At 37.4% G+C, this 24738-nt stretch overlaps 10 protein-coding genes across 12 annotated transcripts; 3 read left to right on the top strand and 7 right to left on the bottom strand.

The window, feature by feature from the left end:
- Nucleotides 1–489: 489 nt before the first annotated feature.
- On the bottom strand, nucleotides 490–3297 carry LOC104763475 (uncharacterized). Its single transcript, XM_087497535.1, has 3 exons — nucleotides 3086–3297; nucleotides 1007–1251; nucleotides 490–923 (listed from the first exon to the last, which is right to left on the bottom strand). The coding sequence occupies exons 2-3, from the start codon at nucleotides 1186–1188 to the stop codon at nucleotides 608–610; spliced, it is 498 nt and encodes a 165-aa protein (XP_087353661.1). The 5' UTR covers nucleotides 1189–1251; nucleotides 3086–3297; the 3' UTR covers nucleotides 490–607.
- On the bottom strand, nucleotides 1495–2799 carry LOC109130506 (glutathione S-transferase T3-like). The gene is made up of 3 exons (XM_019240096.2): nucleotides 2767–2799; nucleotides 2643–2671; nucleotides 1495–2347 (listed from the first exon to the last, which is right to left on the bottom strand). Exons 1-3 carry the CDS (start codon nucleotides 2797–2799, stop codon nucleotides 1495–1497), a joined length of 915 nt encoding a protein of 304 aa, XP_019095641.2.
- A 45-nt stretch (nucleotides 3298–3342) lies between the features above and the next one.
- On the top strand, nucleotides 3343–5242 carry LOC104761610 (pyruvate kinase 1, cytosolic-like). The gene is made up of 8 exons (XM_087497871.1): nucleotides 3343–3350; nucleotides 3416–3429; nucleotides 3487–3645; nucleotides 4053–4141; nucleotides 4267–4335; nucleotides 4443–4510; nucleotides 4692–4766; nucleotides 4863–5242. Exons 1-7 carry the CDS (start codon nucleotides 3343–3345, stop codon nucleotides 4711–4713), a joined length of 429 nt encoding a protein of 142 aa, XP_087353997.1. The 3' UTR covers nucleotides 4714–4766; nucleotides 4863–5242.
- Nucleotides 5243–5629: 387 nt separating this feature from the next.
- Nucleotides 5630–6226, bottom strand: LOC104761609 (uncharacterized). The gene has a single exon (XM_010484713.3). The coding sequence runs from the start codon at nucleotides 6083–6085 to the stop codon at nucleotides 5777–5779; it is 309 nt and encodes a 102-aa protein (XP_010483015.1). The 5' UTR covers nucleotides 6086–6226; the 3' UTR covers nucleotides 5630–5776.
- Nucleotides 6227–7604: 1378 nt separating this feature from the next.
- LOC104761608 (uncharacterized) lies at nucleotides 7605–9970 on the bottom strand. The gene is made up of 6 exons (XM_010484711.2): nucleotides 9582–9970; nucleotides 8738–9086; nucleotides 8540–8624; nucleotides 8344–8430; nucleotides 7964–8209; nucleotides 7605–7863 (listed from the first exon to the last, which is right to left on the bottom strand). Exons 1-6 carry the CDS (start codon nucleotides 9725–9727, stop codon nucleotides 7787–7789), a joined length of 990 nt encoding a protein of 329 aa, XP_010483013.2. The 5' UTR covers nucleotides 9728–9970; the 3' UTR covers nucleotides 7605–7786.
- Nucleotides 9971–10018: 48 nt separating this feature from the next.
- LOC104761607 (uncharacterized) lies at nucleotides 10019–13893 on the top strand. Its single transcript, XM_010484710.3, has 6 exons — nucleotides 10019–11193; nucleotides 11335–11426; nucleotides 11511–11633; nucleotides 11801–12574; nucleotides 12692–12911; nucleotides 13023–13893. The coding sequence occupies exons 1-6, from the start codon at nucleotides 10899–10901 to the stop codon at nucleotides 13505–13507; spliced, it is 1989 nt and encodes a 662-aa protein (XP_010483012.2). The 5' UTR covers nucleotides 10019–10898; the 3' UTR covers nucleotides 13508–13893.
- On the bottom strand, nucleotides 13877–16381 carry LOC104761606 (pectinesterase QRT1-like). Of its 2 annotated transcripts, XM_087499090.1 has the most exons (6): nucleotides 16064–16381; nucleotides 15497–15881; nucleotides 14917–15112; nucleotides 14621–14824; nucleotides 14302–14537; nucleotides 13877–14210 (listed from the first exon to the last, which is right to left on the bottom strand). In XM_087499090.1, the coding sequence occupies exons 2-6, from the start codon at nucleotides 15859–15861 to the stop codon at nucleotides 14063–14065; spliced, it is 1149 nt and encodes a 382-aa protein (XP_087355216.1). In that variant the 5' UTR covers nucleotides 15862–15881; nucleotides 16064–16381; the 3' UTR covers nucleotides 13877–14062. The 2 variants fall into 2 exon arrangements, with proteins under 2 accessions (XP_087355216.1, XP_010483011.1); XM_010484709.3 differs by lacking the exon at nucleotides 16064–16381 and having other exon boundaries at nucleotides 15497–16038.
- A 1056-nt stretch (nucleotides 16382–17437) lies between these two features.
- On the bottom strand, nucleotides 17438–20187 carry LOC104761604 (transcription termination factor MTERF9, chloroplastic). The gene is made up of 5 exons (XM_010484708.3): nucleotides 19547–20187; nucleotides 19338–19410; nucleotides 19072–19226; nucleotides 18297–18989; nucleotides 17438–18207 (listed from the first exon to the last, which is right to left on the bottom strand). The coding sequence occupies exons 1-5, from the start codon at nucleotides 19832–19834 to the stop codon at nucleotides 17890–17892; spliced, it is 1527 nt and encodes a 508-aa protein (XP_010483010.2). The 5' UTR covers nucleotides 19835–20187; the 3' UTR covers nucleotides 17438–17889.
- Nucleotides 20188–20192: 5 nt separating this feature from the next.
- LOC104761602 (uncharacterized) lies at nucleotides 20193–21137 on the top strand. Its single transcript, XM_010484706.3, has 4 exons — nucleotides 20193–20465; nucleotides 20560–20609; nucleotides 20706–20787; nucleotides 20884–21137. The coding sequence occupies exons 1-4, from the start codon at nucleotides 20204–20206 to the stop codon at nucleotides 20928–20930; spliced, it is 441 nt and encodes a 146-aa protein (XP_010483008.1). The 5' UTR covers nucleotides 20193–20203; the 3' UTR covers nucleotides 20931–21137.
- LOC104761603 (putative WRKY transcription factor 20) lies at nucleotides 20981–24179 on the bottom strand. Of its 2 annotated transcripts, none has more exons than XM_010484707.3 (6): nucleotides 23767–24179; nucleotides 23193–23345; nucleotides 22514–23009; nucleotides 22275–22431; nucleotides 22021–22176; nucleotides 20981–21731 (listed from the first exon to the last, which is right to left on the bottom strand). In XM_010484707.3, the coding sequence occupies exons 1-6, from the start codon at nucleotides 23950–23952 to the stop codon at nucleotides 21221–21223; spliced, it is 1659 nt and encodes a 552-aa protein (XP_010483009.1). In that variant the 5' UTR covers nucleotides 23953–24179; the 3' UTR covers nucleotides 20981–21220. The 2 variants fall into 2 exon arrangements, with proteins under 2 accessions (XP_010483009.1, XP_087355215.1); XM_087499089.1 differs by having other exon boundaries at nucleotides 22514–22999; nucleotides 23767–24154.
- Between the last annotated feature and the right edge of the window lie 559 nt (nucleotides 24180–24738).

The raw sequence follows: 24738 nt of genomic DNA, 5'->3' as shown, positions 1-24738 counted from the left end.
TGGTTCCGGAATAATATGCGAAACATCATAAATATTTTGTAAATAAGCATCAAATTATCACCATCATCTCCTTGGTAGTGATAATGATCATCATCTCCTTGGTAGTGATAATGGTTTGAATATGATCCCATTACAAATAAAATAAAAAAGAGAAAGGAAGAGAGATCTTGTATTGAGAAGAAATAGTTTGTATTGAGAATGGAAGTGAATGTTTTGTTGCTTTGATATTGTTTGTGTTTCATTATGGTCGCATATATATAATGGAAGACTTGTGTTTCATTATGTTCATTGTGTAACCCGTGATATTAGAACCCGTGTGTTGCATTACGGTGAGCCTCAACTTTATTGTGTAACCCGTGACATTGAAAATAAATACTGCCAAGAAACATAGTACATAATGTGAGAACCCGTGAGCCTCAACTTTATATTGAAGAATCTGTGACTCTATAGTGTAACAACAAGTACATAATACAAACACAAAGGCCATTACAAAAGCAGAGTCATTAAAAAGGCATAACCTGAACATCCGAGTAATTACATTACACCACCACCCTAACTAAATGTCTCCAATCTGATTTAAGTAGCCATTACAGCCAACAACCATCCATTACACCAACAACCAGCCTACGAAAATAGCTATTACACCAACAACCAGCAAATCAGTTACATTTCTAAACTTATTTTCCTTAAGTAGATCAGAAACTACATTCTCTAACATAACCATTTTCTGTTCAGTTGCATAACTCTGATCTCTAACCTGATTGATGTCTGATTCATAGTCATTGAAGAAGGTTAAGTAATCTACCTTCTCAGCCATCACTTCATATCGTCTATCACTGTCTCTCAGCTCCTCCATTACAGCCACATCCCAGCACTTGTAAATATGCATCTCTCCATCATCGACATTTGGACATGTGAAGAACCTATTATAAGTAACAAAGTTATCATATATAGTAAAACTTAAACTTCAATAACATTAAAAACAGAACAACGAGTTATCACATACCTTCTGTTGTAGCAGCTGGATAGAATTGGCTGAGCACCACAGTAGCATACCTTGGGGAATCCATGCTCAACCTCAGGTTGAGGTGGGTATTGCCTCGACTCAGCATTGATGAACGTACTCTCTGCTTCATCCATAAGAATCAAAGCTTCTATTTCTCTCTCCGTAGTGTCCTCTGAGTACATATCATACTGATCGGATGACTCAGGCTGAGAGTAGCTATAGTCTTGGCCTATTTCTGAATTAACCTGAAAATAAACAAGAAGAAGCAGATTAGACTTAATAGAACAAATTTTAAAAAGAAATCACAATCTGATTAAGTGAGTTAATACAAAAGCCGAGTTACTAGAACATGAAATAGACTTATATAGATTCAGATTAAAACATGGAATACAAAAGCCGAGTTACTAGAACATGAAATACAAATAAAACAGGAAATACAATGCATAGAAATTAAGCAAGAAATACAAACAACAAACACATAATTAATATCATAAATACTGGGACACAATCTTGTTCATGATAACTTCTTCACTCGCATTCAAGGGTTCTTTTTTGGCTAACAGAGTGTCTAGGATGGCCAGCTTTTGTAGTTTCTCTTTTTCAGCCAATTCCTCTTTCTTGACATCCCACATGCTCTTATACTCAGCGAGAGTCTTCATGTTTGTGGACTGAGCATTGTTCCTCTTTGCCTTTGCAGCATTGATCCCTTCTGGCCTTTTCTCATAGTCCTCAACATTGCAGCTTGATGCTTGTGAACCTTCAGCAGCTGGTTTCCTCTTCGTTGCAGGCTGAGATGGAGGCGTGTTAATAGTGTTAAGGCTGAGCCATTTCTGCTCAAACCTTAACAGACACCAACAATGTTCAAGGTTAAACCTCTTCTTATGGTCAGCGAAGTAGATATCATGTGCATTCTTTAAGATATCATTTTCAGAATGACCAGAGCTGTTCAGTCTCTCTGCAGCTGTGATTGCCGCACAGAACTTGTTAGTTTGGTCATTTATCTTGTGCCAACGCTGCTTGCAATGTGCCACCAACATCTGTTCACCACCATTCCTATCATGAGGAGAGTCAGCATAGTACCGGCTAATCCTTTGCCAGAAGCTTCCTCTCTTTTGTTGATTTGCAACAATGGCATCCTTTGAAGTGTTGAACCATGCGGAGATCAAGACTTCATCATCAGCAGGTGCCCATGTCTTTCTCTCCTTGTGCTCCAATGGTGTTTCTTGAGAAAGAGTTGGCGCCTCAGAAGGTTGGGAGCTGTTAGGAGGCATTTGTGAGCTGTTTTGTCCAGAAGGTGGATAACTTTCCCAACGAAAGTTTTCATTTATACTACCTTCTTGACTGTTAAGCAGGTTTTAGTAAGAAGAAGGCTGATAATCCATATGAGGAATCTTAGAGAATGAGTAGAGAAGAGAAGAGATTAGATAAGAGAATGGATTAGATAAGAGACGCGGTTAGAAAGAGATTTATGATGTAAATAGAAAGAAGATGTTTGGGGTTTAATAGGTTAGAAGGTAACTTGCAATAAGTAACAATTCATAATGAGCTAACAACCACAATCTAATCACAATTTATGACAAGTACACTTCACAAAAGCATTCAGTTTATGTGACTAAACAAGAAACTATGAACAAACCAGACCAAAATGTCACCAACCAGGACCAGCTAGTTCGTAAACATTACACAGCTAGTTCGTATACATTACACAACAAGCATAACAATTAACCAGGCTATTTAACTACACATTACTAGAGACAAACCTTTATTTTGATAACCCTATACACAGATACCATATACACATAGACTAATCGACCTTATACACAGAGACTAATCGACCATACACACAGACACATAGACCATATACACAGAGACAAACCTTTATTTCGATAACCCTATACACAGAGACTAATCGACCTTATACACAGAGACTAATCGACCATACACACAGACACAAAAACCATATACACAGAGACAAACCTTTATTTCGATAACCCTATACACAGAGACCATATACACAGAGACTAATCGATAACCCTGAAGAAAATCAGCGAAATCTCAAATTAGAGGAAGAACACAAACCTTATTTCGCTCGATTGAACCGCCGGACAAGCTTCGGGAGACACAGTAGATCGTTTTCGGCTTGAAATCGGCGGAAAAGAGGAAGAATATTGAGGGAATTGATCGTTTTCGGCTTGAAATCGGCGGAAAAGACACATAAGACACATAAGATCGTTTTCGTCGCCGTCGAGATAGAAGAGAGAATTCGAAAACTTTCTCTCGAAAAAGTGTTTTGTGTTAACCCTACCCAAAATATTCTCCCAATTACCATCTTCCACATGTCCAAGTAGACGGACGAAAAACATTCCATTTAAAGAGATTTTTTTAATATTGGACTATTTTTGATTTAAGTTTAAAAACCAAATGCTGGGGACGGCCCAAAACTACACCATTGCACATGGTCGTTTAAGAGTCCCTCATAGTCATCGACGTGGTCAAAATTGGTTGGGTGAAACATTTTAGAAAAAAAAGAAAAACTTGTTCTTTTTTCTCCCTCTTCCTTCTCTCTCGCGACGAGCGGTGGCGACGCGGCGGAGAACGATACTCTCGCATCTGGGGTGTGCTTCTTCTTCTTGTTTTTGGTAACTTTCTGGGCAAAACCCTAATACTTATCTGAATTCCGTGATTAGGGCTCTGTTAAAGTTGTTGAATTTTTACAAAAGAAACAAAAATATGCGGGTTTGTCTTGAAGAATCTGTTTTGTTGTTTCCTTGAAATTTACAGTACAAACGATGTTGGGTTTAATTCATGTACTTGATGAGCTCGTCAATGGTCTTATGCCACTGCTTATCCTTCAATTGGAATTGGGGATGGTTCTGTTAATATATACATATGTCTTTGATTTTAGGGATTAACCCACTTTGACGAAATTCTACAAGAAGCATAGTTTTAGATGGTATGTTCAATCCCCAAAATACGTATGTTGTATATCTGGATCATAGTTTTGGTCATAACTTGAAGAGGGTTTCTTCCGTTTCACTGTCCGCAGGAAGTGATGCAATTCTTCTTGGTGCTGAGACCCTTCGTGGATTGTACCCGGTGGAAACCATATCAACTGTTGGTAGAATCTGTTGTGAGGTAGGCTTTATTTTCTAGTTCTATGGTATTATTATTTCCACTGCCTTCTTAGCATCTCAATCATCTGAGCTATAATTTGTCATCTGCTTTTCTCTTAACGCATTCATGTATTTGTTTACAAGCAGAGAAGGTTTTCAACCAAGATCTGTTCTTCAGAAAGACTGTCAAGTATGTTAGAGAAGGCTTCTTCTGCTGTAAGTCTCTCTTCTGCGTAACCTACAAAAGCTGAGAATTTTCTCCGCATGTTGATTATTTCCGTAATCATTTCTAACTGAGAGGCTTAATTTCTGCTTGATATCAGGTACGGGTAGCCATCAAGGTTAAGGCATCCGTGATTATATGCTTTACCTCGTCTGGAAGAGCAGCAAGGTTCACGCCCTTCCTTCCGGCTTAAACTAATCTTTCATTTAAATTCTTTCTAGCTGTCTACTGAATGTTTCTTCCATCATATTGATCTTGTTCCTTAATTGATGTTTTACATGATTCTTAGTCTGTGTGTTATTATTGATTGTAACTGATCAATGCTCATTGACATTGTAACTCTTTACAGGCAAAGTTTTTGGCGGTATTAATCCTCATTCCATGGGCGTTAGACTTTTTGGCCCATGATTATGTCCTTAGATAGGTGATTTCTTTACTCTTGCTGTTAATTTCCCCAGATTATGTCTCTACGTTGTGTTAGTCCCCAGGTTGATTATTTAGTTTGTGCTTTTACTCATAGATATGTGAAGACTGTACCACTTGCTGCCCAGACGCTTGATGTGAGACGAAATCAGAAGCTAGAGTCATAATCGGGAATAACACAATCATCTTTTAATCATATTTCGTTTTTGTTACGGATTGGGGAACAACACAATCATCTCTAGCTACACGGTTTTTAATCCTTTGCAGCAGAACCAAAGGTACGTCTTTTTAAACTGTTTGAAGTTGCTTAACCATCTTCACGTGGTTGAGAATATCTGGCAAAAGTTTGCCACAAATCAAGATTACAATGAAACTTTTTTCCCATATGTAATTTCTACTTCTATTTTAATATGCTTTTGTGTTTTGTATGTTTAAAAGTTTATGAAATGCAATAATAAAATCTTCATTGTTTAAACATTTAAACATTTTTTTTTTCAAAACTAAGAACTTCACTTATAAGAGTCTACCATTGGAGGAATACAATTTTAATTAACAAACAAAAGGTTCTTAATTTATAAAAATATACTTTTTAATACTAAAAAGTTTAAGAACCCCAAAATTAAAAACCTACCAATAAAGATGCTCTAACAACCCATGAAAGTTTCAATCCGAGTAACATTTGTTATATATTTCACCGATTTTTTAAAAAGCAGAGATATAACTATTCGATGAATATAAGTCGACTGATCACAATTTTTAATGTTAATAATAATACATTATACATCAAAGATTTTGCTAATGAACTCATGATGATACATAGTATATATATATATATATATATGTATAAATTGCATACTTCAAAACTTCCTCAAACACAGTTAAATATAACACACAAACTGGATTACTAGGTGATGATCGATATACATAATTATAATTGTAGACTCATATTGATAAGAGGTCGGTAGAGAGAGAAAGAGAGAGACATGAGATCATCCAACACCAACATAAACCTTAAAGCTGATCAGGCCAGAGAAATGATTCAATTGCAAAAACCCTCTTGTCTTCAAGAGATCCTTCGAAGGAGAATCCGTATTGTTTGAGGAGCAAGTCGAGGCTGAGATCATCCATCGCTTCATAGTCTGACTTGGAGTACTTAGGGTAGTGAAGAGGAACTTGGAATCCACTTGGGAATTCTTCTTTCTTCATCATCTTTATGATTTTGTTGCGGTTGCTTTGGCAGTTGTTGCTTGTTTGATCCATATGGTTTGAGTAGCCGAACATTTGAGTAAAAGCCGAGGTAACGAGCAATTTCATTTCCATTATTGTTTTGGTTGATATCAAGATTTTACAATCTAAGGAAGAAAAATAAGCTTTGAAATAAAGATTAAGAGTAGATGGAGGGAGAGAAGAAGAAGCAAACAAGCTAAAGACAAAAAACCAAAAAAAAAAAGAAGCTTAACACAAGCTCAAACTCAAAGGCAGGCGTGGAGTAGTGTAAAGGCAACCAAAGACTAGTGCATATATATAGGGCGACGCATAAGACATAAATTTTTTTGTCCGAAAAATAAATATTTCGTCATCTAATCGTCATTAAGTTTTATTTATTTTTATCATCAAAACTATAGTAAGTAATTTTACCAACATATAAGCTGTGTTAGAATTATGGAGTGTGAGGTAAACAAAAGTATGATTAACAACGAGTACTTTTGTTCTAAACAAAACTTTTTTTTTTCCTTTTAATCAACAAAGTATGATCGTAACGACTTATATTTTGTTTGTAATACTAAAAAAATAACAAAGATCAGATGATTTATTAGCTGGAAAACTAGTTGCGGTAGTTTTACGTATGCAAATGCTATTATACAAAGATAAGAAGGTTCTGGAGGTCTCATATGGCCTGTATTAGGAGCTAACTAATGTAACACAAGTGATTATACATAAATCGGACGAGAAAGTCTGTCCTAATCTAGACAATAATGATTCATCGACTTGAAATATGTCAGTTTAGCAACCAATTTGTCCGACCTTGAGATCATAATAAATCTAAATAATCTGTCACAAAATGTGAATGAGACGGGTGTGAGCTGCATGCACCAGACAATGCATCAGCCAATGATGATTCATGCACTGATTTTTTTCATTGTGCGGCTAAAGAACAAAACGGTTGGGAGTAGATTTTTGTGTCTTGGTGTGCAAGGAGGAAGTAGGTGTAAGCATTTAATATTTCTATTAAAGAGGGAGGTCCCCGTTTTCTAACTAAGACAATCGAATTATTTGGAGCCATTCATATGAGTTTCGTGTTTGTGTGGTGGTACTGATGATGTGTCTCCCTCTCTTTACAGTTTCATTACAATTGACAAATATCTCTCTTTATCCAGCAATGCTCATCGTTTTTAATAAATTTTAGGTGTAGATTTAGAATTTTTGCGTGCTTTGTGTGAAATATAACCTGTATTTTTGAGTTTTGTCTAGCTGTGAGACTTGAGGCCTACGCTGTCCGATTTCCTCAACCCGAATCCAACACTGATCCCCAAACCCAAAAATAAGGCCAAGTCCAAAAGAATTCAAATTTAAGTTCGGTATGGATTCTTTAGTTGAATCGAACTCTAAACCAAACAAGACCCCCTCACTACTAAATAAGTTTTTTTTACTCTGGTTGCTATGTTAAACTCTAGTTTGGTTTCCCATTCTCAACCAACTCATTGGACATAGAGGTGCTTCAAATATGAAATTTTCTTGCAAGCAGTATTTTTCACCTTTGCATAAGAGAATAACACTGTTCACAAGAATCAATAATTACAAAAGTGAGAATAATCTCGGATACTAAAACTAATTCCAGTGAAAATAAATAACCTGACTTTATTGTGCTGTTGTCAAAAAGTTGGTACATTCTGAGAATCACTTGCGTGCATTAATCAATGTTTTTAAAGGTTTCAGTGTAAGAAAAGTTCGGAAACAAAAACAAGCTCTATGATTTCATTTGGATCTTCAAGTAGTTGAATTCAATTTCCACACAAGGACTTAATGACCAGCTTGAAGAGTCTTCTGCAGACAAACCGAAACAACAATCGGACCAGCCAAGTCCCCCAGCGCGCACCCTGCATTAAAAGAAAACCATTCACATCAATAATGTTCCACAAAGTGAAAGTTCTATCAAATTATATGTGCGGTTCCAAACAACACGTGAGGTGAGCTTACCGATCCATTGGCCCGTGGAGGGACGGATAAGGCATGAGCATATACCGGCTCCTATGGCAGCAAACAGTAAGGACGCCCCACATCTTACTGTGATACCCACAACTTTGTTTCCGAGATCCTTGGCTTGCTCTGTTATCACGACTTGTTTCTCTTCTTCTCCCACGGGTTTAACATTCGGGAACACACATCTGTAGATTTCAATGCCTACTTGAACTGCCCATGATGCTGCAACTCCAAGGAAGTGTCCTGCATATACACAGCCAAAGACAGAACATGCATAATAAGCTTCAGGAGAACTAAACAATGTTTCATCTGAAATAGATGGGGTACTTGATGGGAAGGTCTAGAAGAGTAGAAAAACCAGATATTTGTTACTATACCTCTAAGAGTTGTTTGGCTGACTTTAAAGATGTATACATGTGTGGGCAATCCTCTCTGAGCCTTGCGTAAAGTCGACTGAGGGACATCTGCATATATATATATTTATTTATCCACTCGATTAGTTCACCGACCTAAATCTGTCTACAAAGTTTTACTATAACGCAATGGAAGCAAAGTAATGAATAATGATGTTACCCTTTAGAAGTTTCCATGCCATACGCTGTGAGACATAACTCATAGCCAGCCTTTCAAGGAGTCTTCTAGTGGTCACAACTGTGGTCTGTATCATATAATACCGAAATTAGCAGTTAAAAAACCATGACATCATGAAGCAACTACAGATTGTACGAGCCTTTAAAATGGGTAACAAGACAAAGATCTGAAAATACTAACCTCACGGGCAATTTGCTTTGCTGACTTTTTAAGAGGAACAATCAAGTCCGGGCGGCGGCTTTCTTCTGCAGCATTGTTTAGGAATTCATCATCGTCCTCAGAAGCCGTTTTAGGCTCCAAAAGAGGCAAATAAAACATCAGGAGCGATCTCACTGTCGTCATTGCAAGTGCCCTGACCTCAAAGGCTGAGAAAAGTGGTTTTGGCTGGATATTGTATTCCTTGGAAGTAGAAATATATGCACGCGGTTCACGCTGCAAAACATCAGCAGAGATTTTACGTATAGCACCAAGGTAGTCATCATCTATTCCAGCAGCGGCATCACAATAAGCAACTCGAGGCTCAAAAGAACTGTAACATGAATAATTTGAGTCATTGACTGTGACACAATCAATGCCGCAACACAACACAACCAATTATGCCAATGATGGAAGCCGGAAAAAAATACAAATAACTAGTTCTCTATGAAGAGCTAATGAGTATTCGACAAGACACATGAAAGAGATTACCTTACACACGCCCTGACATCAAAAAACCATATCTAAGACTAATCAATTATATTGTAATCTTACCACAAGGAACCCTATACTTCAAACTGGATTGCAAAATACGATCTTTACTAGTAATTGACACTTCTTCTCAATTAAAAAAAACTATAAATCTGGAACCTTTCCTTATTCATTCGAGTGGATAGAAGAATATCAATTAGCTTTTCAAACCCTAATCCAGAACAAAAATCACAAAAACTAGTAATCAATCCAATAACCCTTATCGACGACACGATCCAGAGGAAAAACAGAGAAAAGCAGAAACAGATCCAAAATCAGAGACAATACACAAACATACCCGAAGAGAAACCTAGAAGCGAAAGGAGCAGTGGCGGCAGCAGAAACTGCGGCGGCGGAGGCGGAACAAATCGAAGATGAGTGGAAACTGTGTTGATTGGATTTAGATTTCTTCAGTAGATCTAAAACTATAGCTATTCCCGCCATTACTAACAAGCCTACTTCGATCGAATTCTCAGTTTGTGATTAATCTTCGCTTCTACTAATTCAACTTGTAATCTTCTTTCAATTAAAAAAAACTATTTTTTTTTTTCTCGAGAAAAGTATTGATTCTCAGAGTTTCTTACTTCTCTGTTTCTCGGGTAGGCAGAGACAGAGAGACGAGCTAAGACAGAGAGAGATCTGTTTGACTTCTCGTTAGCTTTTTGTCCTTTTTATTTTTACGGCCTTGGCCATTACAGGCCCATTAAAGGCCTATTAAAGGCCCAATAAGGTTCTGATATTTTCGTAATTTCGTAGTTAATGCACATTTTTTTCTCTCTCTTCTCTCTCTTCCTTCACCAAAGCAGCTGCCTTTTTGCCAAACCCCTGTAACTCTGAGAGAGAGAAGAGAGATCATCCATGGGAATACCTTATTTTCTTCAAGTTTACCTTAATCAGAACTCGTTCTCTTCCTCTTCATCTCCTGTTTTCAGCTTTCCCTTCTTCAAATCTTCCAAATCGATCGTTGATTTTGTGTTTTCGCCGCTGTTCTAAGCTTTCTTAAAGGTCACTGTTCTGTACAAAACCTTAAGAGGAATCGGTATTTCTTTCTTTACTGGAAAAAAATAAAAATTCTGAGATGCCCATTTCGTCTTCGTCATGCTTAAGTTGATTACCGCAGTCAAAGTCGTATCTTGGTGTTTGGCGGCGCTCTCGAGCTTAGATCAGTGTTTCCACGGCGTCATCTCTGATCTTTCGACAGATCTTCCCAACTCTCCGCTCACTGGGTTCTTCTCCGCTTTCTCTAATCCCAACTTCTTCTTCGTTCGGATCATTTGACTTCGACGATTTTAGCTGTTTCGTTGGGAGCTGGAAAGGATGTTAATCGGTGTTATGCATTAGAGTGATTTGGTTTAGGGTTTCCACGGCATAGGGGATTTTAGTGGGTTATTGTTTTGGTCATTGAAGTTTAGGTTTTTAGGGGTTTCCACGGTCTTTGGTATATAGACATTGTTTTAAAAACTGGCTTTTACGGGGTTGCTTTAGAACTTGATTTGTGAGATAAAAGACTATGACTTTGAAGACGGCTGTTAGCTTTCAGTAGTTAGTTCTTTTATCTGATGCAAAGAAGGGTTTGGAGCGTTTGATGCTTGCCGGATCATTGTCATATTGAAAAATGTGCGAGAATGATCATTATTTTGTCGAATGGAAAGAGCATTTTGTATCACAAGAGAGAGGGAACCGTGTTGTTCATTACTTCCTGAAGGATTCTGCTGGCGAATCTATTCTAGCTGTGATTGGTACTGAGAGAAGTGTTAGACACATGTTCTATGTTGTCTCTGAGGATTTTGTGCGTATTTATGGTTCCGAGAATTCAATTCATGCTGGCTTTAAATGGAGGTCGAGAAGAGAGGTTGTAGATTGGCTCACTTCAATGCTGTCTAAGCAAAATATACAAGGAAACTGGTCGAGTACGCATTTATCTTTATCATGTACCATATGTGACCATTTTGTCTGTTCAGTGGAGAATTAATGAATGCTTCCTTTATGTGGGTCTCTTGTAGCTTTATAACCGATTATTTTTAACGCACTTGTTTATTGTTAATTTACAGAGTCACCAACGCGTGAGTCAGGTGAATCTAATGGATCCCTCGAAATTCCAAGCAATGGATTTACTGCTCAGCGAGCTCAAGCAACTGAAGAGGTGATGTTAAGCTTCTTGTTGCTCCATACAATTTTCACTGCATCTTACTCTCCTGTAATATTGATGGAAAATTCTCTCTCACAGGTCCGGCTTCCCATAAACTTGAGTGTTCACAGTTGGGAGATTATGTGGTCTGGAGCTTCTTGGATGTGTGCTAAACAGCTCAAACATTACCCATCATTTTGCAGGAATGGGACAACAATAGGGGTAAGTTGAAATCTTGGCATTGGTGAACTTTTGAGTATGTCCTTTCCTTGGAGGTGTAGTGCATGCATAATTCGATATATGTTGATTTTTCTTGTGGTTTGAATCTGTTTAGACCTTGATTTGGGAATACTAACTTGAACTCGTATTTTCTTCTTTTGGATTTTCAGGTTCAATCTTTTGTCTTTGTCATGAGCAAAGGGGATGATCGGTATGTTGCATATCTGGAAGATATGTATGAGGACAAGCGTGGCCTAAAAAAGGTCAAAGTGAGGTGGTTTCACTACACAAAAGAAGTGAAGGGTGCAGTTGCTCTCAAAAACTCAAACCCAAAAGAGGTTTTCATCACCCCTCATTCACAGGTAATCAGTGCAGAATGTGTTGACGGTCCTGCCACTGTCTTGACTCGTGAGCATTATGAGGAGTGTGTGTCTTCCTTTCCTAATTCTTTATTGGCAAGGGTACACATGTGCTATCGGCAACTCAGGAACAGCAAAGTTAAACCATTTGACTTGAGTAAACTGCGCGGATATTTGGACCAACCTATTATGTCTTGCTTAAGTTCTATGGAGCCTGGTCCTGTAGACTGTGCGATGAATATAGAGGATGATGAAGAAGGGAGTGAGGGTGAGAATGTGATGGTTGGTGCTGAGAGAAACAAGAAAAAACGTGAAGGAATGATGTCTGCCCATCTGTTAACAACTTATGAATCTTCATGCAAGAGACTCAAACTTAATGCCTCAGGCAAACTATTTACTTTCCCAACCGATGTTCAGAAACATTACAATGGAGTGATTAAGGCAGATGCAAAAATAGAGTTTCTGTGTCAAGATAGCGGTATTAGAGGCTGCTGGTTTAGATGTACTGTCCTGGGAGTATCAAGGAAACAGGTAAAACTCCAGTATGATGATATAGAGGATGAGGATGGATATGGAAACCTTGAGGTATTTAGTTGCATCCTCAGCCATTGGCTATTTAAATATTTTGTTTCTGGATGGAATCTGTTACAATCTTCTGTTTGTCACCTAATTATTATTTTTCTTTCTCATTGTTTTGAGTAGGAATGGGTGCCGGCTTTTAAATCTGCTATGCCTGATAAGCTTGGCATGAGGTCGTCTAAGCGGCCAACAATACGACCTGCTCCTCCTGATGCTAAAATAGTTGACTTTGATCCTACAATTGGTGAAGCTGTTGATGCATGGTGGAATGATGGTTGGTGGGAAGGTGTTGTAATCGCCAATGAAAAACCTGAAGCTGAGGACTTGCAAATATATATCCCTGGTATGATTTAGTGTGTTCCTATTTTCATCTTTCTGGTCTACTCTCTAGTTGCCTCCATTTTCTCCATCTTTCCCTTAATGTTGATATATGTGTTTTTTTTTTTCATGTTAGGGGAGAACTTATGCCTAACGGTGCTCAGGAAGGATATTCGAATTTCCAGAGACTGGGTGGGAGACAGCTGGGTTGGTATCGATCCTAAACCCGAAATACTCGCCATAATATCATCTGATATTAGCCTGGAAATTAAGCTCTCCATGTCTTCCACTCCTGCAAAAGATGCCAAGGCTAAGCCCATTGCTATGCCAGATATTGTTGAGGAGGCAATACCTGAAGGCGATAAAGCGGACAATTCCCTTTTAGGAGAACAGAACAAAGAGCATAAAGATGTTGGGGTTGTTAAGGAGGATGATGGAAGCAAACTTTCAAAAGAAGTGAACAAAGAGGTTGGAAGTAACCAAAGTAAAACCTATGTCAACCATGAAAATACCGTGCAGGACCACAAAGAAGATGATGTTACCCTTAATGATGAGAAGCCCCGCAAATCAGAATCAGTCTTCACCCTATCAAAAACTACTACCACGCTGGTGACAACGTAAAGATACTTTCTTGAAGTCATATATAATGATGGTAATTCTGGTACGTGCCACATCTCTGGAAACTTTGATGTTTCTTTTATGTATATATAAATTGACATAGTTTGCAGAAAGAAAGTGATTCTGGGTTTGACTTGGTTGGTGCTGAGGAGAGAGGAGTAGGTAAAGGTTGTATAGAAAATTGAAGAGGCATGATTTTGGTGGTTGCATTTGTTTTAACCGATCATCTAAGCATAGGATTATTTTGTACCTGGTTATGTTAGGTTTTATTTATGCAATGTTATTAGGAAAAAAGGAAAAATCCATTTGTGTTTTGCATATTTTCACAAAACTTCTTGTAAACCACTTTGCATCAGCGTGTAGGAAATCTCGTTTATCTAGAACCAAAACCTGGGTTTCATTTGCTTTTGAATTTGTTAAAACATGCAGATTCTAAATCACTCTGCTCAGATTCAAACTAATTACAAATGTAAAATAGAGTGTCGTTAGGTCATCATCTCCTGTTAGCTAGCTGGACCACTGTGACTTTTTTTTTTATGTCCGGTTAAAAAAACGGATTTAGAGTCTCAGCCATTGATCTCCATATATGAACTCTCTGCTCAGAAAAGGCTTCACTTCATTTCTGGTAAGAGTCTTCGTCCACGGTGCTCGGCCTCCTCTCTCTGCCCCTCTTCCCCTGCAATTGTACTCCCCAAACATCGCCGTCCTGCAAAAAAAAAAACGACTAATCGTTATGTTGTTTTCAGACAGAAATGCTTGTAGTATTAGAGATGACTTTTCAATTTCGAGATCTTTACCTTTGCCTCTCAGGGTCTTGCCAGTCACTCCAGCCCACTCGAGTGATAATATCAGCTATGAAACAGTTGGAATAAACAGTTCTCGAGTACTTACCCCAAGCTCTTCCGAGATAAACCTTGCCAGTACCATTGATGTCACAGTTCACAAACGAGAACCCGGTATCTTCAGTCGGTGAGTCTCTGTGATGAGCCGCGATCGCGCCATACCTCTTTGCGGTTGAGTGGATATGACAGTCCTGTTGTTTACCAAACACCAGATCAGTGTTTCACAAATGGATTTCGATACGAGGGATTTAAGAAGGAAGTAAATGGCTTTTACCTGATAAAGTGACTTCCCGTTGCCAAAGATGAAATCAACATCTCCTTGGATATAGGATTGGTAAAAGTAGTGAGATCCATTATCATCAAAAAGAGTGTCTTGTGATCCCAAAACCCTAACTTTATAGAACACTGCTTTGTCCCCTGTTACTTTCAAAGCCACCCCTTGCTTCCCTTTTTCTCCCGCCTCTGCCACCACCGTGTTCTGCCTCAATCCAAAAATCACACAAACAATTTTTAAAAATATAGAAAACACAACGCATATAGAAAAATATGAAGAGAGGGTAAATAAGGGACCTCAAAAGTGATGGCAGTAGCGCAGAAGAAATCAGACTCAATGGAAACAGAGGCGGTTCTGCAAGTGCCGAGTTCTTTACCATCGCTATCGAGGTCTGAAGCTTTATCGCTCCAACTAATCACCGTCTCTTCCACATAACTCTCATTACCTATGAACGAAATGTACGGTTTTGATCTCGGCACAGTCACCTTCTCCCTGCAACAACAAAGTATATAATTAGCATAATACCACAGCTTATAAGAAACAGAGTATATAATAAATAGACAAGAGAATCTTAAACAGACAAAGATTCTTATTTTATGGTTTTTACGGACAAAGATTCTTTAGACCCACGATTTACTAAAAATCATCTGTAAACTGTAATAGTAAAACTACCCACGTACCGTCGTAGCTTATGCTTAGACTATTATATCCCACTAACCCAAGAATTAGCTTCAACTGCTATCTTAATTAAAAAAAAAAAACCACACTCTCAAAGACGTTTCTAAAGATTAAAAACCATAAAAAAAAAAAAAAAAAAAGAAAAATAAAAGAAATCACGGTTTGTGTCTGAGATCAGAAACTTGATTTATAAGTTACCTGTAAATCCCAGGAAGAATAAAGATCTTAACTCTTTGAGAATTGGAACGAGGAACCATATCAACAGCTCCTTGAACTGTAACAGAGTCACCTCTACCGTTCTTATCAACCACAATAAATCTCTCCAGGCTCGTGGCGTTCTTTGCGTTTGCGTTGACGTTAGCGTTTGTGTTCACCGAGTTACTCTTATCCTCCTTAACGCTAAAACTCCTCTCTGGTCTCCCATCTTCCACAACTCTCAAATCTTCCCAACTTATGTAACTCCTCGACTCTTTACCCATCTGTAACGCACACGAACTCTTTAAACCGAGCATTACCCCAAAACAGAGCAATAAAACGGCGGGAATAAAAGCTTCGACTTTCATGGGGAATGAATGTGTTCAGGCTGATACCAAAAACGAAAAATTTAGAAATCAGAAGAAGAAGAAAAGTGAAGAAGTGTGGGGGAGTTTTTTCGTGTTGTGGAAATAAAACGTTTTAAGGTTTCTTCCTTCTTACGTGGGAGTGATGAGAGTTAAAAAGAAGAAGAAGAGAAAATAAATAAATAAAAACTTTGGCAAAGTTTACGTTTTTTATTTCTTTATTATGGTTTTCGTTGGGGAGTCTTCAGAGGTGAAAGGTCGTGTGAGAAAGATGAGTTTAATAAATACTAGGAGCCTCTCCTCCCTCTCTCTACGTATGTATGTATGTAGTAATTTTTCACAACTCAACTCCCATAAACTTTGCCATCATCATCTTCATTATATACATATCCTTAAATTTAATTAATTTTGTGGGTTTTAACCACATAGGGAAATACTGATAATTATCTCTCTTTTGTTTGTAATTATCTTATTACAAATTATTGATTTTTGTAACATTTGTAAGAACAAAAATTCTCAGAGAAATTTTTGTAAGAAACAATCCATAATTTAAATACAAGAAATATTTTCGAACACTTTAATAGGATAAGTTTAAACATACAGATTCTCACAATGATTCTAGAATATTCATTTGAATATGTTCATTACTAAGATTAAAAACTATCATATGCTGGAAAAGAATAGTCATCTCGTAGTTATGATTTTGTGTTTATTTAAAATAATTTTCTCCCGATTTTTTACTATTTATTTATGTTAGTGTTTATCAATAAAAAGTGGTATTATATCTCTAGATATATATATATATATATATATGGTAATAGTAAATAGATTTATCAGAAAAAAAAATAAAAGTTTCTGTAATAATTATTACTTTTTGACAATCAAACATTAATTGTGCTACATTTTATGTATGTACCTTGAGTGTCTGACATGTCATAGACTGATTGTTTTTGGTATCACGTTATACTTAGTTTAGTTAGAGATATCTATAGTCTAGATTACAGGTGAATATTGGTTTGAATACTTTTCTATCGAATTATAGAATAATTAAGTAATGAACAATTCAAGTAGATATGTTTTTAAGATACTATTTTGCCATTAATATTTCACTGTTGTCCAGTTGTTAAACAAATTTATAAATATCATCTAAAGGAACTTATGGGAGAATATATAAATAGTAAGATGGGAGTCATTGCAAGTTGTTATGGTAACTAGAAAGTAAAAAAAAAAAGGCTTTATTGGATTAGATTAACGATTATGAATCACCATCTTTCCCTTCGGTGCACAGGAAAGTAATAACCCAATTGAAAATGAAAAGATGAAGGCAAATTAATTACAGAAGATAATTAATTAATCAACTAGAGAGGTGATTATAGAACTATAGATTACAAACATGGTTTTGGCAATTAATGTTTGATAATTTTTTAAGAGTTACGTTTACTCATAAGACTTACGTGTTCATTTGCAAACGCAAAGATGGTTTATTTGGTAATTGTATTCAACCCCCAAGTTTTTCACAAAATGAAACGACGCCGTTGTCAAAAAAGTAGAAAGTAAGAAAACATAGTGAAACTCAATCTTACATCAACTTGAATCTTTTCTTCAACCTCTTGTTTGCAGAAGGATAAAACATAACAATACATTATAAGATGTTCTTAGTATTTAACTATATATATACTAGGCCAAAGAATATTTCCTACACATAGATTGTGTTTTATCTTCTCGATGATTCGAAGAGGAGAAAAAAGAGAGTAAAACTTTACCACAAAACATTGCAGAACTTGATGAAATGTAGACAAAACCTGGAAAAGATTCTCAATCTGGTAAACAAATATGATGTCTGCTGCTAAGCCTTTCTTTTCCTGAATATGTTTCAATCTTGCAGAAACCGTGCATCGCGTTTTACCAGAAGTTAGTGGTCACCCACAGGTTCTGCTTATGAACCTCTTTAACCGGATTTGAAGCAAGAAAGTAACTAAACTGTTGACTCGTTGTCGGTAATCAGAAAACAAGAGATTTCCATCATCATTATCATCCTCTCTTCTCATATTTGTTTGCAAACTCCTTGAGTAACAGCCTCTGGCGAAAGGCAAGATACTTATCCACACTAGTTCCAGCCCATTGCTGACAAAAGCTCTCATCATTTGGAACTAATGAGCTAAGAGGGAATGGCCCCTTCCGCACTTTCTTTAACTCAACCAAGAAGCGGTGACGCGGACGTATCCTTTGATCCAAGGACAAGCTCAAGTACATTGGGTATTTGGTCAGAATGTGCACTTCATTGTTGAGCTCATTGATCAAATACATGTACTTAGGCTTTAGATTATCTTCTAGTGAGAGAGACAAAACCTATTAAGACCAATTTTGAGCAGTGTTATGAAAACATGTATTGTAAACCCGGAGATTAATTTTGAAGAAGTCTCAAGCAATATACTAACCTGTGTAAGGCTAGTCAAGACTTTCAGAATATCAGAATTGCACATGCCAATGCTCCTAAGGAAGTTGATTCGAGGCAAGAACCCGTCATCGATACTGTAGTGAAGAAGCTGCGGATGTTTCTTCACCATCTTCACTACGCTGTCTCTAGGTGCTCCTAACTCCTTGGAGAGGAACATGTAGCGAGTGTTCCATGTTATATCAAGCCGCTGAACCAAAATCTGAGGGCTAAGTTGCACGACTTTTCCAACATCGGTTTCGTTTATCCCAACCTCTTCGATCAAATACCTTATCGTGGGTCTCAATGAATTCTCCACACTGTAAGAGAACAGAGACGGAGTAGCAGCAACTATCTGTCCTATTTTGGAATTAGGAATTCCAAGACCCATCAGAAAGGAAATGTGAGCTTTGAGATTGTTCTCAATAGTGTACTGAAGTATCTGTGGTTGTCTCAAGAGCATCCTCTTGATATCTCTGTGCTTAACACCGACACTCAACAAGTAATCAAGTCTCTCTTGCGCTGATAACACATTAATCTGAAGGGATGGCATGTGCCTCTCGTACATTTGAACAAAGTGTGATTCTTTCAGACCAAACGTGGTCAAGTAATCCAGAAGTGGTACCCATTTTGGATCTATATCGATCTCTTCAGACAGTCGAGGGTACAGTTTCTCCACATATTTCCTCGAATTCACCTAATGAAAACGTAACAACAATTAAGTTCCTTTCTCAACTCTATATTTGTCTCCACCAGAAGAATTTAAGCAAATCTTTTACCTTTCCTCGACCGTCCAAACGCCAAGACTCTTTCTCCTTCTTCTTCTTCTTCTTCTCAGAGGAGACATTTCGACTAATGCCTATATCAAGATCGTCTTCATCAGTCTCGCTTTCTTCAGGTGTTTCCCAACTTTTGACGATCCCTTTCTTCCCACCTTCACAAACAAACCGGCATCCAAATCAATATGAAAAAAAATCAAAATCTCAAACAATATGTCAAGATCTATAGTAAAAGCTTTCAAGAATACACACACACAAACACAAACCTTTCTTAGCAATAGGTTGCTTCTGTGACTTTGGCTTCTTCTTTTCATACTCTGCAACCTCAGCGAAGTCATCCTAAAGAAACATAAAAGCCCCAAATTTCACTAAATCACACATAAAAAACCAGAATTCAAGAAAGAACCAAAGCTAAATCCCCAAACCCATTAATCACACAAATTCATAAAATAGAAGAGAACGAAAGGAAACTAACATTAAGTAACCAGTCATCATCATCATCGTCATCACTCTCATCATCTAGCTCTTCTTCTTCATCACTATCATACGGAGATAAGGTTTGCCCATACCTCGACTTCTTCTTCGGATTGATTATCTTCGGGTTAGAGTGAGCGTACGATACGACGAACCCACGAGTCTTTCTACCTCGCCGTCTCGTCTCCGGCGAACATTTATCAGAACCCAAAACAAAGAGAGGTGACTCCGACGGAAGAGTAAAGAGAATTCGAGGGTTTATAAAACAGTACAGTGAGAAACCCGCCATTTTCGGCAGAAACGTATAGAAGATAATGTTCGTAAAATTATCCAATTAGACTGATTGCGAATATACTCTAAAACCCTAAATCCACAAAAAAAAAAAAAAAAAATTGTTTTTTTATTTTCTCTCAAAGGTGAGAACTTTAACTTTTTTTTTTTATTATTATTTGAGCTTCATACAAAAAGACATTAATGGCGTTTACGGCGTCGTTTTTGAGATTTTTTTTGTTTCCAATTCGCTGAGCCACACGATGGTTTTAGTGGTTGGCGCGAACCCGACCCGATATACGTCGACGTGGCCCGTTTTAAAACGGGTCGTTTTACTATTTACATCTTCATCGGAGAAATTGAATCTTCTTGGGTCGTAACGGTGACAATGGAGGCTTATGCTTCTTCTTCATCACTGTGTCGAGTTCCATCTCTGTGTACCGTTGGATCAAGACCAAGTCAGATAAAATCTACGGCTAGTTTCGTACCTCCGGGAACAAGAAGAAGAAGAAGAAGAAGCCACGGCTTGACGATGATAAGTAATCGACGGCGACTAAGAACGACGTCAGCGGCTCTAAGTGAACTCGCTGACACGGTGGCGGAGACAGGCAAATCGGAGATTACGTGGCGGATTATAGTTGGAACTATTGGTAATTTTAGCTGATTAGTGATGTGATTAATAAAATTTAAAAATAGTGTTTTTTGTTCTTCTTCTTATGCTTAATCAAAAATGGAATCTTGCAGCTGGAATCATACCATTCCTTGTTGCAGGTGTTGAATTCAGCAAAAGAATTGTACGTGTGACTAAAACTAAAAGATCATTGAATTAAATTACACAGTATGTTTGGTAGTAGTAGTAGTGTCCATTGAAAAGGGAGTTTTGGTTTCAGATTGCACAGAAGAGATGTGAACAATGTGGAGGAACAGGACTTGTTTTTAGAGACAAGAAATATTTCCGTTGTCCTGAGTGTGGTAACTTGGATTTCTCTATTTTATCTCTTTCTTTTACAACTTTTGAAAAGTAGAAAATTTTCAGAACGAGAAGCTTTTGTGTATTTGGTTTTGCAGGTGGGTTTCTTCCATGGCAGTCATGGAGAAGATTCTTTACAGGCTGATGATGATCTCTGCAATGTTATAATCTAAAAGCATGAAGGCAAAAAAAAACAAGAGGAGATGTACTTGAATACATTTTAAAGATTTGTGTATTTTTTTACAAATATGTTGGGAGATTAAGACCAGTAGTATCTCTATCTCTCACTCTCTATCTTAGTGTGTCAAATATAGATCATATATTACAGAGAAGAAAGTTATTCCATTCCTAACCTAAGAAGAATTAAGATAAAGAATGGAAGTAAGGAGCCTTTTTGTGATACTATGGTTGTTGGCTTGTGGAGACCACTCTCATCTAGGGACCAGATTGTATTCTCCCTATGTTATGTGGAGATGGGTAAGAAGAAGAAGAGATGTCACCTGTTTGAGCCTCGTGTGTTGTTTCTCTTGATCCGTTATATTGATGATTTATACCGGCGTTTAAGCTATTGCCATAGTAGGATCCCATGGGAGGTCCATGAACAAACCTGAATCCAGCAGTTCCATTGGTTTGAGTTTGGTGTATAAATTCAGAACGAATATGTTGTTGTTGTTGCTGCTGATGCGGATGTGGATGCTCGTTTGATGGATGGTCAGGACCGCCAGATGCGATTCCAACACCTAAGTTGAGGCTGATTGTGTCAGTGGTCTCTTCTGGTCTGAATGTGGGCACTGACATGTCATGATTGTTGTTGGTCGACCTTGCTGTTGGTACATCGTGATTGTGTTTGCCTTCGTATGTGGTTATAACAGCTTTTGGATCGTGTGACGCTCTCTCCACATGTTTTCTCACTGGACATCCGGTAGCCGTGCATTTGTAATAGCTCCTGCATTATCCCAATCAACGATACATGAAAATTCCAATCGTCATATCTTAACACATTTGAGCACAATCAGCTTGACCATCGCGATATATGAGCACTCGACTTTCATGTTCTAACCAAAGCTGTGTATGTTGCTAAAGTAGAGTTTTGCATAGACATTATACTCAACTAGAGATATAGAGACTCAATTAGTCTAGCTCTAGTTCTTCGAATCATGCATGCAAATGTGTATTCGAGCAGAAAACGAGAAGTCATAAGTTTCTTGATTCTTTTGAAATTTCTTTGTACAAACCTGGGATTAGGGTTGCCTCTTACGACTTTCTGGCCATATTTACGCCACCTATAACCATCATCCAATATGTCAACTTCACTCAGAGTTTGAACAACAACGCGAGGTTCTCTTATTGGTTTAACAAGTGGAGTTATTTCCATTGCCCCATCCAACCTCCTGCATTAAAGTCACAAGAAAGCAACCAGTTTGTGTATGTAAAACACACATTTTCGAAGCTAGTAACCTGACTGAAACCTTTGTTATGATTCTAATACCTTCGTTTTGAGAATGGATCATTGTCATCCATGTCATCGTTATTCTTATCTGACATTGCAACGTCTCCACCATCGTCATTTGCAGAGACAGGAGATACATCTGGATTACCGTTTTGCTCAAGAGGAGGAGGCAAGTTGTAGAAGCTAGATCCTTTCTCTGTAGAGTCAAAGGAAGAAATGAAGTTACACACGTCGAAGGAAAACAAAACAAATGTGTCTTTAGTTTTCTGTGTTCTTACCATCTCGGCCGTCTAAAGAAGAATGCTTGTCCAGTCTTTCTTCTTGTGCAGGCATAACAAGACCACCTGAGTTTCGCCGACTGGGTTGAGGTTTAGGATGGTCATGTGTTCCTTTGTATATAATCTCAGTTATGAGTCCATCATAAGACCTTTCGAATAGTTTTTTCACTTCACAATTAGGATGTGTGCACTTATAATAGCTCCGTGGAAATTCACTTCCTTTGACATGTTTTTGACCGTACTTTCTCCAGTTATAGCCATCATCAGCCAAGATAAACGGTGCACTTGATTTGGAATCGTTTTGAGATGTCTGAGCTGATTCATCTGGATCAGATCTCTCGGGAATATCAGACACTGATGGTGTTGTCTGATGAGGTCGACTTATCTCAGTTGAGGAAGCTGCAACCTCAGTGAGTGAAGATGGTGAGTGTTTTAAAGAATGGCTTTGAAACTGGAGTGGCGATTCACTTGTACGCTTGTCTAGCTCTGCACAGAACTTGAAATCAATAAAGCTTATTTTTAGACAAACCACAGGCCAGAACTGATTCATACGTGTTAATAAGCAACTAGAAATGGAGAAATAGTTCAAAAAGTTCATGGAGCCTCTACTTTAGACAGTCTAAAAATTTACTACTATATTGTACTACTCCCTATTAATTGTCTAAATTAGATAGTTTACCATATTGGATGCAGGAGGAGGTCTAAACTCAAAATCGGTAGAGTGCTGCTCTTGAAAGATATTCTGATGAATTGTACTCCCTCTATAGGGACTCGAACTAGCATGAACAGCTTGAGGCTTGAACAATGAACCAGTAGTAGGAGAAGGTTCTGCCTGTAAACAACATTTAAGGAAGAAAAGAAAAAATGTCACACTAATTTTATGAAAACTCCCCCATCAGCAAACATATATAATGAAACCAACAATCTAAAATAAAACTTAAAAAACCAAATCTTGTAGAACAACAATGAGGGCAATGCAGAAGAATCATCAGAATCTCACGGCAAAACTTGTGAAACAAATCGGAGTTTGTTCTCATCTCTAAATGATAAAGAAACAAATATGGAAACTCAAAATGTTTTAACTCAGTGGGGAACAAAGAAGAAACAATCGACGACATCTTCACTAAACAAAACAAAAAAAATTGGATCTTTAAAAAAATGGTAGTCACAATCAGTCTCTCTCTCGACACAAAGTGAAGAGAAAGAGAAATAAAAAAGAAGAGGTAAAAAAAAAAAAAAAAAAAAGTAACAACCTTGATGTTGGAGAGAAGTACAGGAGACTCGAGAAACCAAGTAGGACTTAACCCAGGAGGGATAGTGATACAAGACGATCTTGAGATTGGAAGTTTCGCCGGAGACATCAATTTATACCTCGCACAACCACCAGCACAATCGCGTCGAAACTCCTTGCGATTATTAGAAACATCATCTGGGTCCATTTCAGACAAGGGCTTCCTTTACTAAAAACACAAGTGTGAAGAAGAAGAAGAAGAAGAAGAAGAAGAAGAAGAAGATAATTGTCTCAGTGAGTGAGGGGAAAACAAAAGAAGTTGACTTGTTGACATCTGAAATGAATTGAAATCTAATAAAGGACCATTCTTTGTCTGCTTCTTTCTCTCTCTCTTCTTCTTCTTCTTCCTCTTTTTTTTTTTTCCCCAATTTTATTATTATTTTTTCTATTTTGTTAATTTTTTTTAAAAAAAAAAAAAGGAAATTGAGGACCTTCCACAAACGACAAAAAGTTAGTATTGTCGCTACTTACACAGTTACACGGAGATTTTTTATTTTTATGGTTATTACTTATTAGACTAAAATTGGTAGTATAAAAAAGACAGCCTAATTATTGATTGAGATTTGGGAATGATTTAAAGATTTGGGAATGATTTCATTAGCTAGTTACGTTTTTTTTTTAATTCTTCTGTGCCCCTACATCAAGAATTCATTTCTGCGTTACCTCACTTATTCTCACTATCCCCTGCTTTAACGAAAGGACGAAACTACTCTTTTAACAATTTTTTAAAGAGAATTGAACATCTTAGTTGTACCTACCATCCTCCTAGTTGTATCTGGGAAAAATGTCATTAAAATCCTAAAGTTAGCATTTTCGTTGATTTAAATCATGAAGTTTGTATTTGTTGAAAAAAATCATCAATCCTTTGATGACTTCTTTAATCTAATCCCCAAATCAAACATTCTTCCCAAAATCCTCAAATCATGAACCCTAA

This window comes from Camelina sativa, chromosome 18, assembly GCF_030686135.1.
Source record: "Camelina sativa cultivar CO46 ecotype springtype chromosome 18, ASM3068613v1".
In the NCBI taxonomy this organism is placed as follows: domain Eukaryota; kingdom Viridiplantae; phylum Streptophyta; class Magnoliopsida; order Brassicales; family Brassicaceae; genus Camelina; species Camelina sativa.
Note: the sequence above shows the minus strand (reverse complement) of the source record. Positions and strands in the feature narration are given on the sequence as shown.

Excerpts from the sequence above, each read along its gene's own strand:
- LOC104761610 (XM_087497871.1), top strand. Across the intron at positions 4,142-4,266 it reads TTGGTAGAATCTGTTGTGAG|AGAAGGTTTTCAACCAAGAT; the intron begins GTAGGCTTTATT and ends GTTTACAAGCAG. Across the intron at positions 4,511-4,691 it reads TCGTCTGGAAGAGCAGCAAG|GCAAAGTTTTTGGCGGTATT; the intron begins GTTCACGCCCTT and ends AACTCTTTACAG.
- LOC104761607 (XM_010484710.3), top strand. The coding sequence starts at position 10,899 with ATGTGCGAGAATGATCATTATTTTGTCGAATGGAAAGAGCATTTTGTA. Across the intron at positions 11,194-11,334 it reads TATACAAGGAAACTGGTCGA|AGTCACCAACGCGTGAGTCA; the intron begins GTACGCATTTAT and ends GTTAATTTACAG. Across the intron at positions 11,634-11,800 it reads GGAATGGGACAACAATAGGG|GTTCAATCTTTTGTCTTTGT; the intron begins GTAAGTTGAAAT and ends TTGGATTTTCAG.
- LOC104761608 (XM_010484711.2), bottom strand. The coding sequence starts at position 9,727 with ATGGCGGGAATAGCTATAGTTTTAGATCTACTGAAGAAATCTAAATCC. Across the intron at positions 8,210-8,343 it reads CAGCCAAACAACTCTTAGAG|GACACTTCCTTGGAGTTGCA; the intron begins GTATAGTAACAA and ends GTGTATATGCAG. Across the intron at positions 7,864-7,963 it reads CTCCACGGGCCAATGGATCG|GGTGCGCGCTGGGGGACTTG; the intron begins GTAAGCTCACCT and ends CTTTTAATGCAG.
- LOC104763475 (XM_087497535.1), bottom strand. The coding sequence starts at position 1,188 with ATGTACTCAGAGGACACTACGGAGAGAGAAATAGAAGCTTTGATTCTT. Across the intron at positions 924-1,006 it reads TCCAGCTGCTACAACAGAAG|GTTCTTCACATGTCCAAATG; the intron begins GTATGTGATAAC and ends TACTTATAATAG.
- LOC109130506 (XM_019240096.2), bottom strand. The coding sequence starts at position 2,799 with ATGGTATCTGTGTATAGGGTTATCAAAATAAAG. Across the intron at positions 2,672-2,766 it reads ATAGGGTTATCAAAATAAAG|CTGGTCCTGGTTGGTGACAT; the intron begins GTTTGTCTCTAG and ends TTTACGAACTAG. Across the intron at positions 2,348-2,642 it reads GTTGGTGACATTTTGGTCTG|TCAAGAAGGTAGTATAAATG; the intron begins GTTTGTTCATAG and ends CCTGCTTAACAG.
- LOC104761604 (XM_010484708.3), bottom strand. The coding sequence starts at position 19,834 with ATGGCGGGTTTCTCACTGTACTGTTTTATAAACCCTCGAATTCTCTTT. Across the intron at positions 19,227-19,337 it reads GCAACCTATTGCTAAGAAAG|GTGGGAAGAAAGGGATCGTC; the intron begins GTTTGTGTTTGT and ends TTGTTTGTGAAG. Across the intron at positions 18,990-19,071 it reads GTTTGGACGGTCGAGGAAAG|GTGAATTCGAGGAAATATGT; the intron begins GTAAAAGATTTG and ends CGTTTTCATTAG.
- LOC104761603 (XM_010484707.3), bottom strand. The coding sequence starts at position 23,952 with ATGGACCCAGATGATGTTTCTAATAATCGCAAGGAGTTTCGACGCGAT. Across the intron at positions 23,346-23,766 it reads TACTTCTCTCCAACATCAAG|GCAGAACCTTCTCCTACTAC; the intron begins GTTGTTACTTTT and ends TGTTGTTTACAG. Across the intron at positions 21,732-22,020 it reads AGAGGCAACCCTAATCCCAG|GAGCTATTACAAATGCACGG; the intron begins GTTTGTACAAAG and ends GGGATAATGCAG.
- LOC104761609 (XM_010484713.3), bottom strand. The coding sequence starts at position 6,085 with ATGGAAATGAAATTGCTCGTTACCTCGGCTTTTACTCAAATGTTCGGC.
- LOC104761606 (XM_087499090.1), bottom strand. The coding sequence starts at position 15,861 with ATGAAAGTCGAAGCTTTTATTCCCGCCGTTTTATTGCTCTGTTTTGGG. Across the intron at positions 14,825-14,916 it reads CTACTGCCATCACTTTTGAG|AACACGGTGGTGGCAGAGGC; the intron begins GTCCCTTATTTA and ends GGATTGAGGCAG. Across the intron at positions 14,538-14,620 it reads ACGGGAAGTCACTTTATCAG|GACTGTCATATCCACTCAAC; the intron begins GTAAAAGCCATT and ends GGTAAACAACAG.
- LOC104761602 (XM_010484706.3), top strand. The coding sequence starts at position 20,204 with ATGGAGGCTTATGCTTCTTCTTCATCACTGTGTCGAGTTCCATCTCTG. Across the intron at positions 20,610-20,705 it reads TTGAATTCAGCAAAAGAATT|ATTGCACAGAAGAGATGTGA; the intron begins GTACGTGTGACT and ends TTTTGGTTTCAG. Across the intron at positions 20,788-20,883 it reads TTTCCGTTGTCCTGAGTGTG|GTGGGTTTCTTCCATGGCAG; the intron begins GTAACTTGGATT and ends TTGGTTTTGCAG.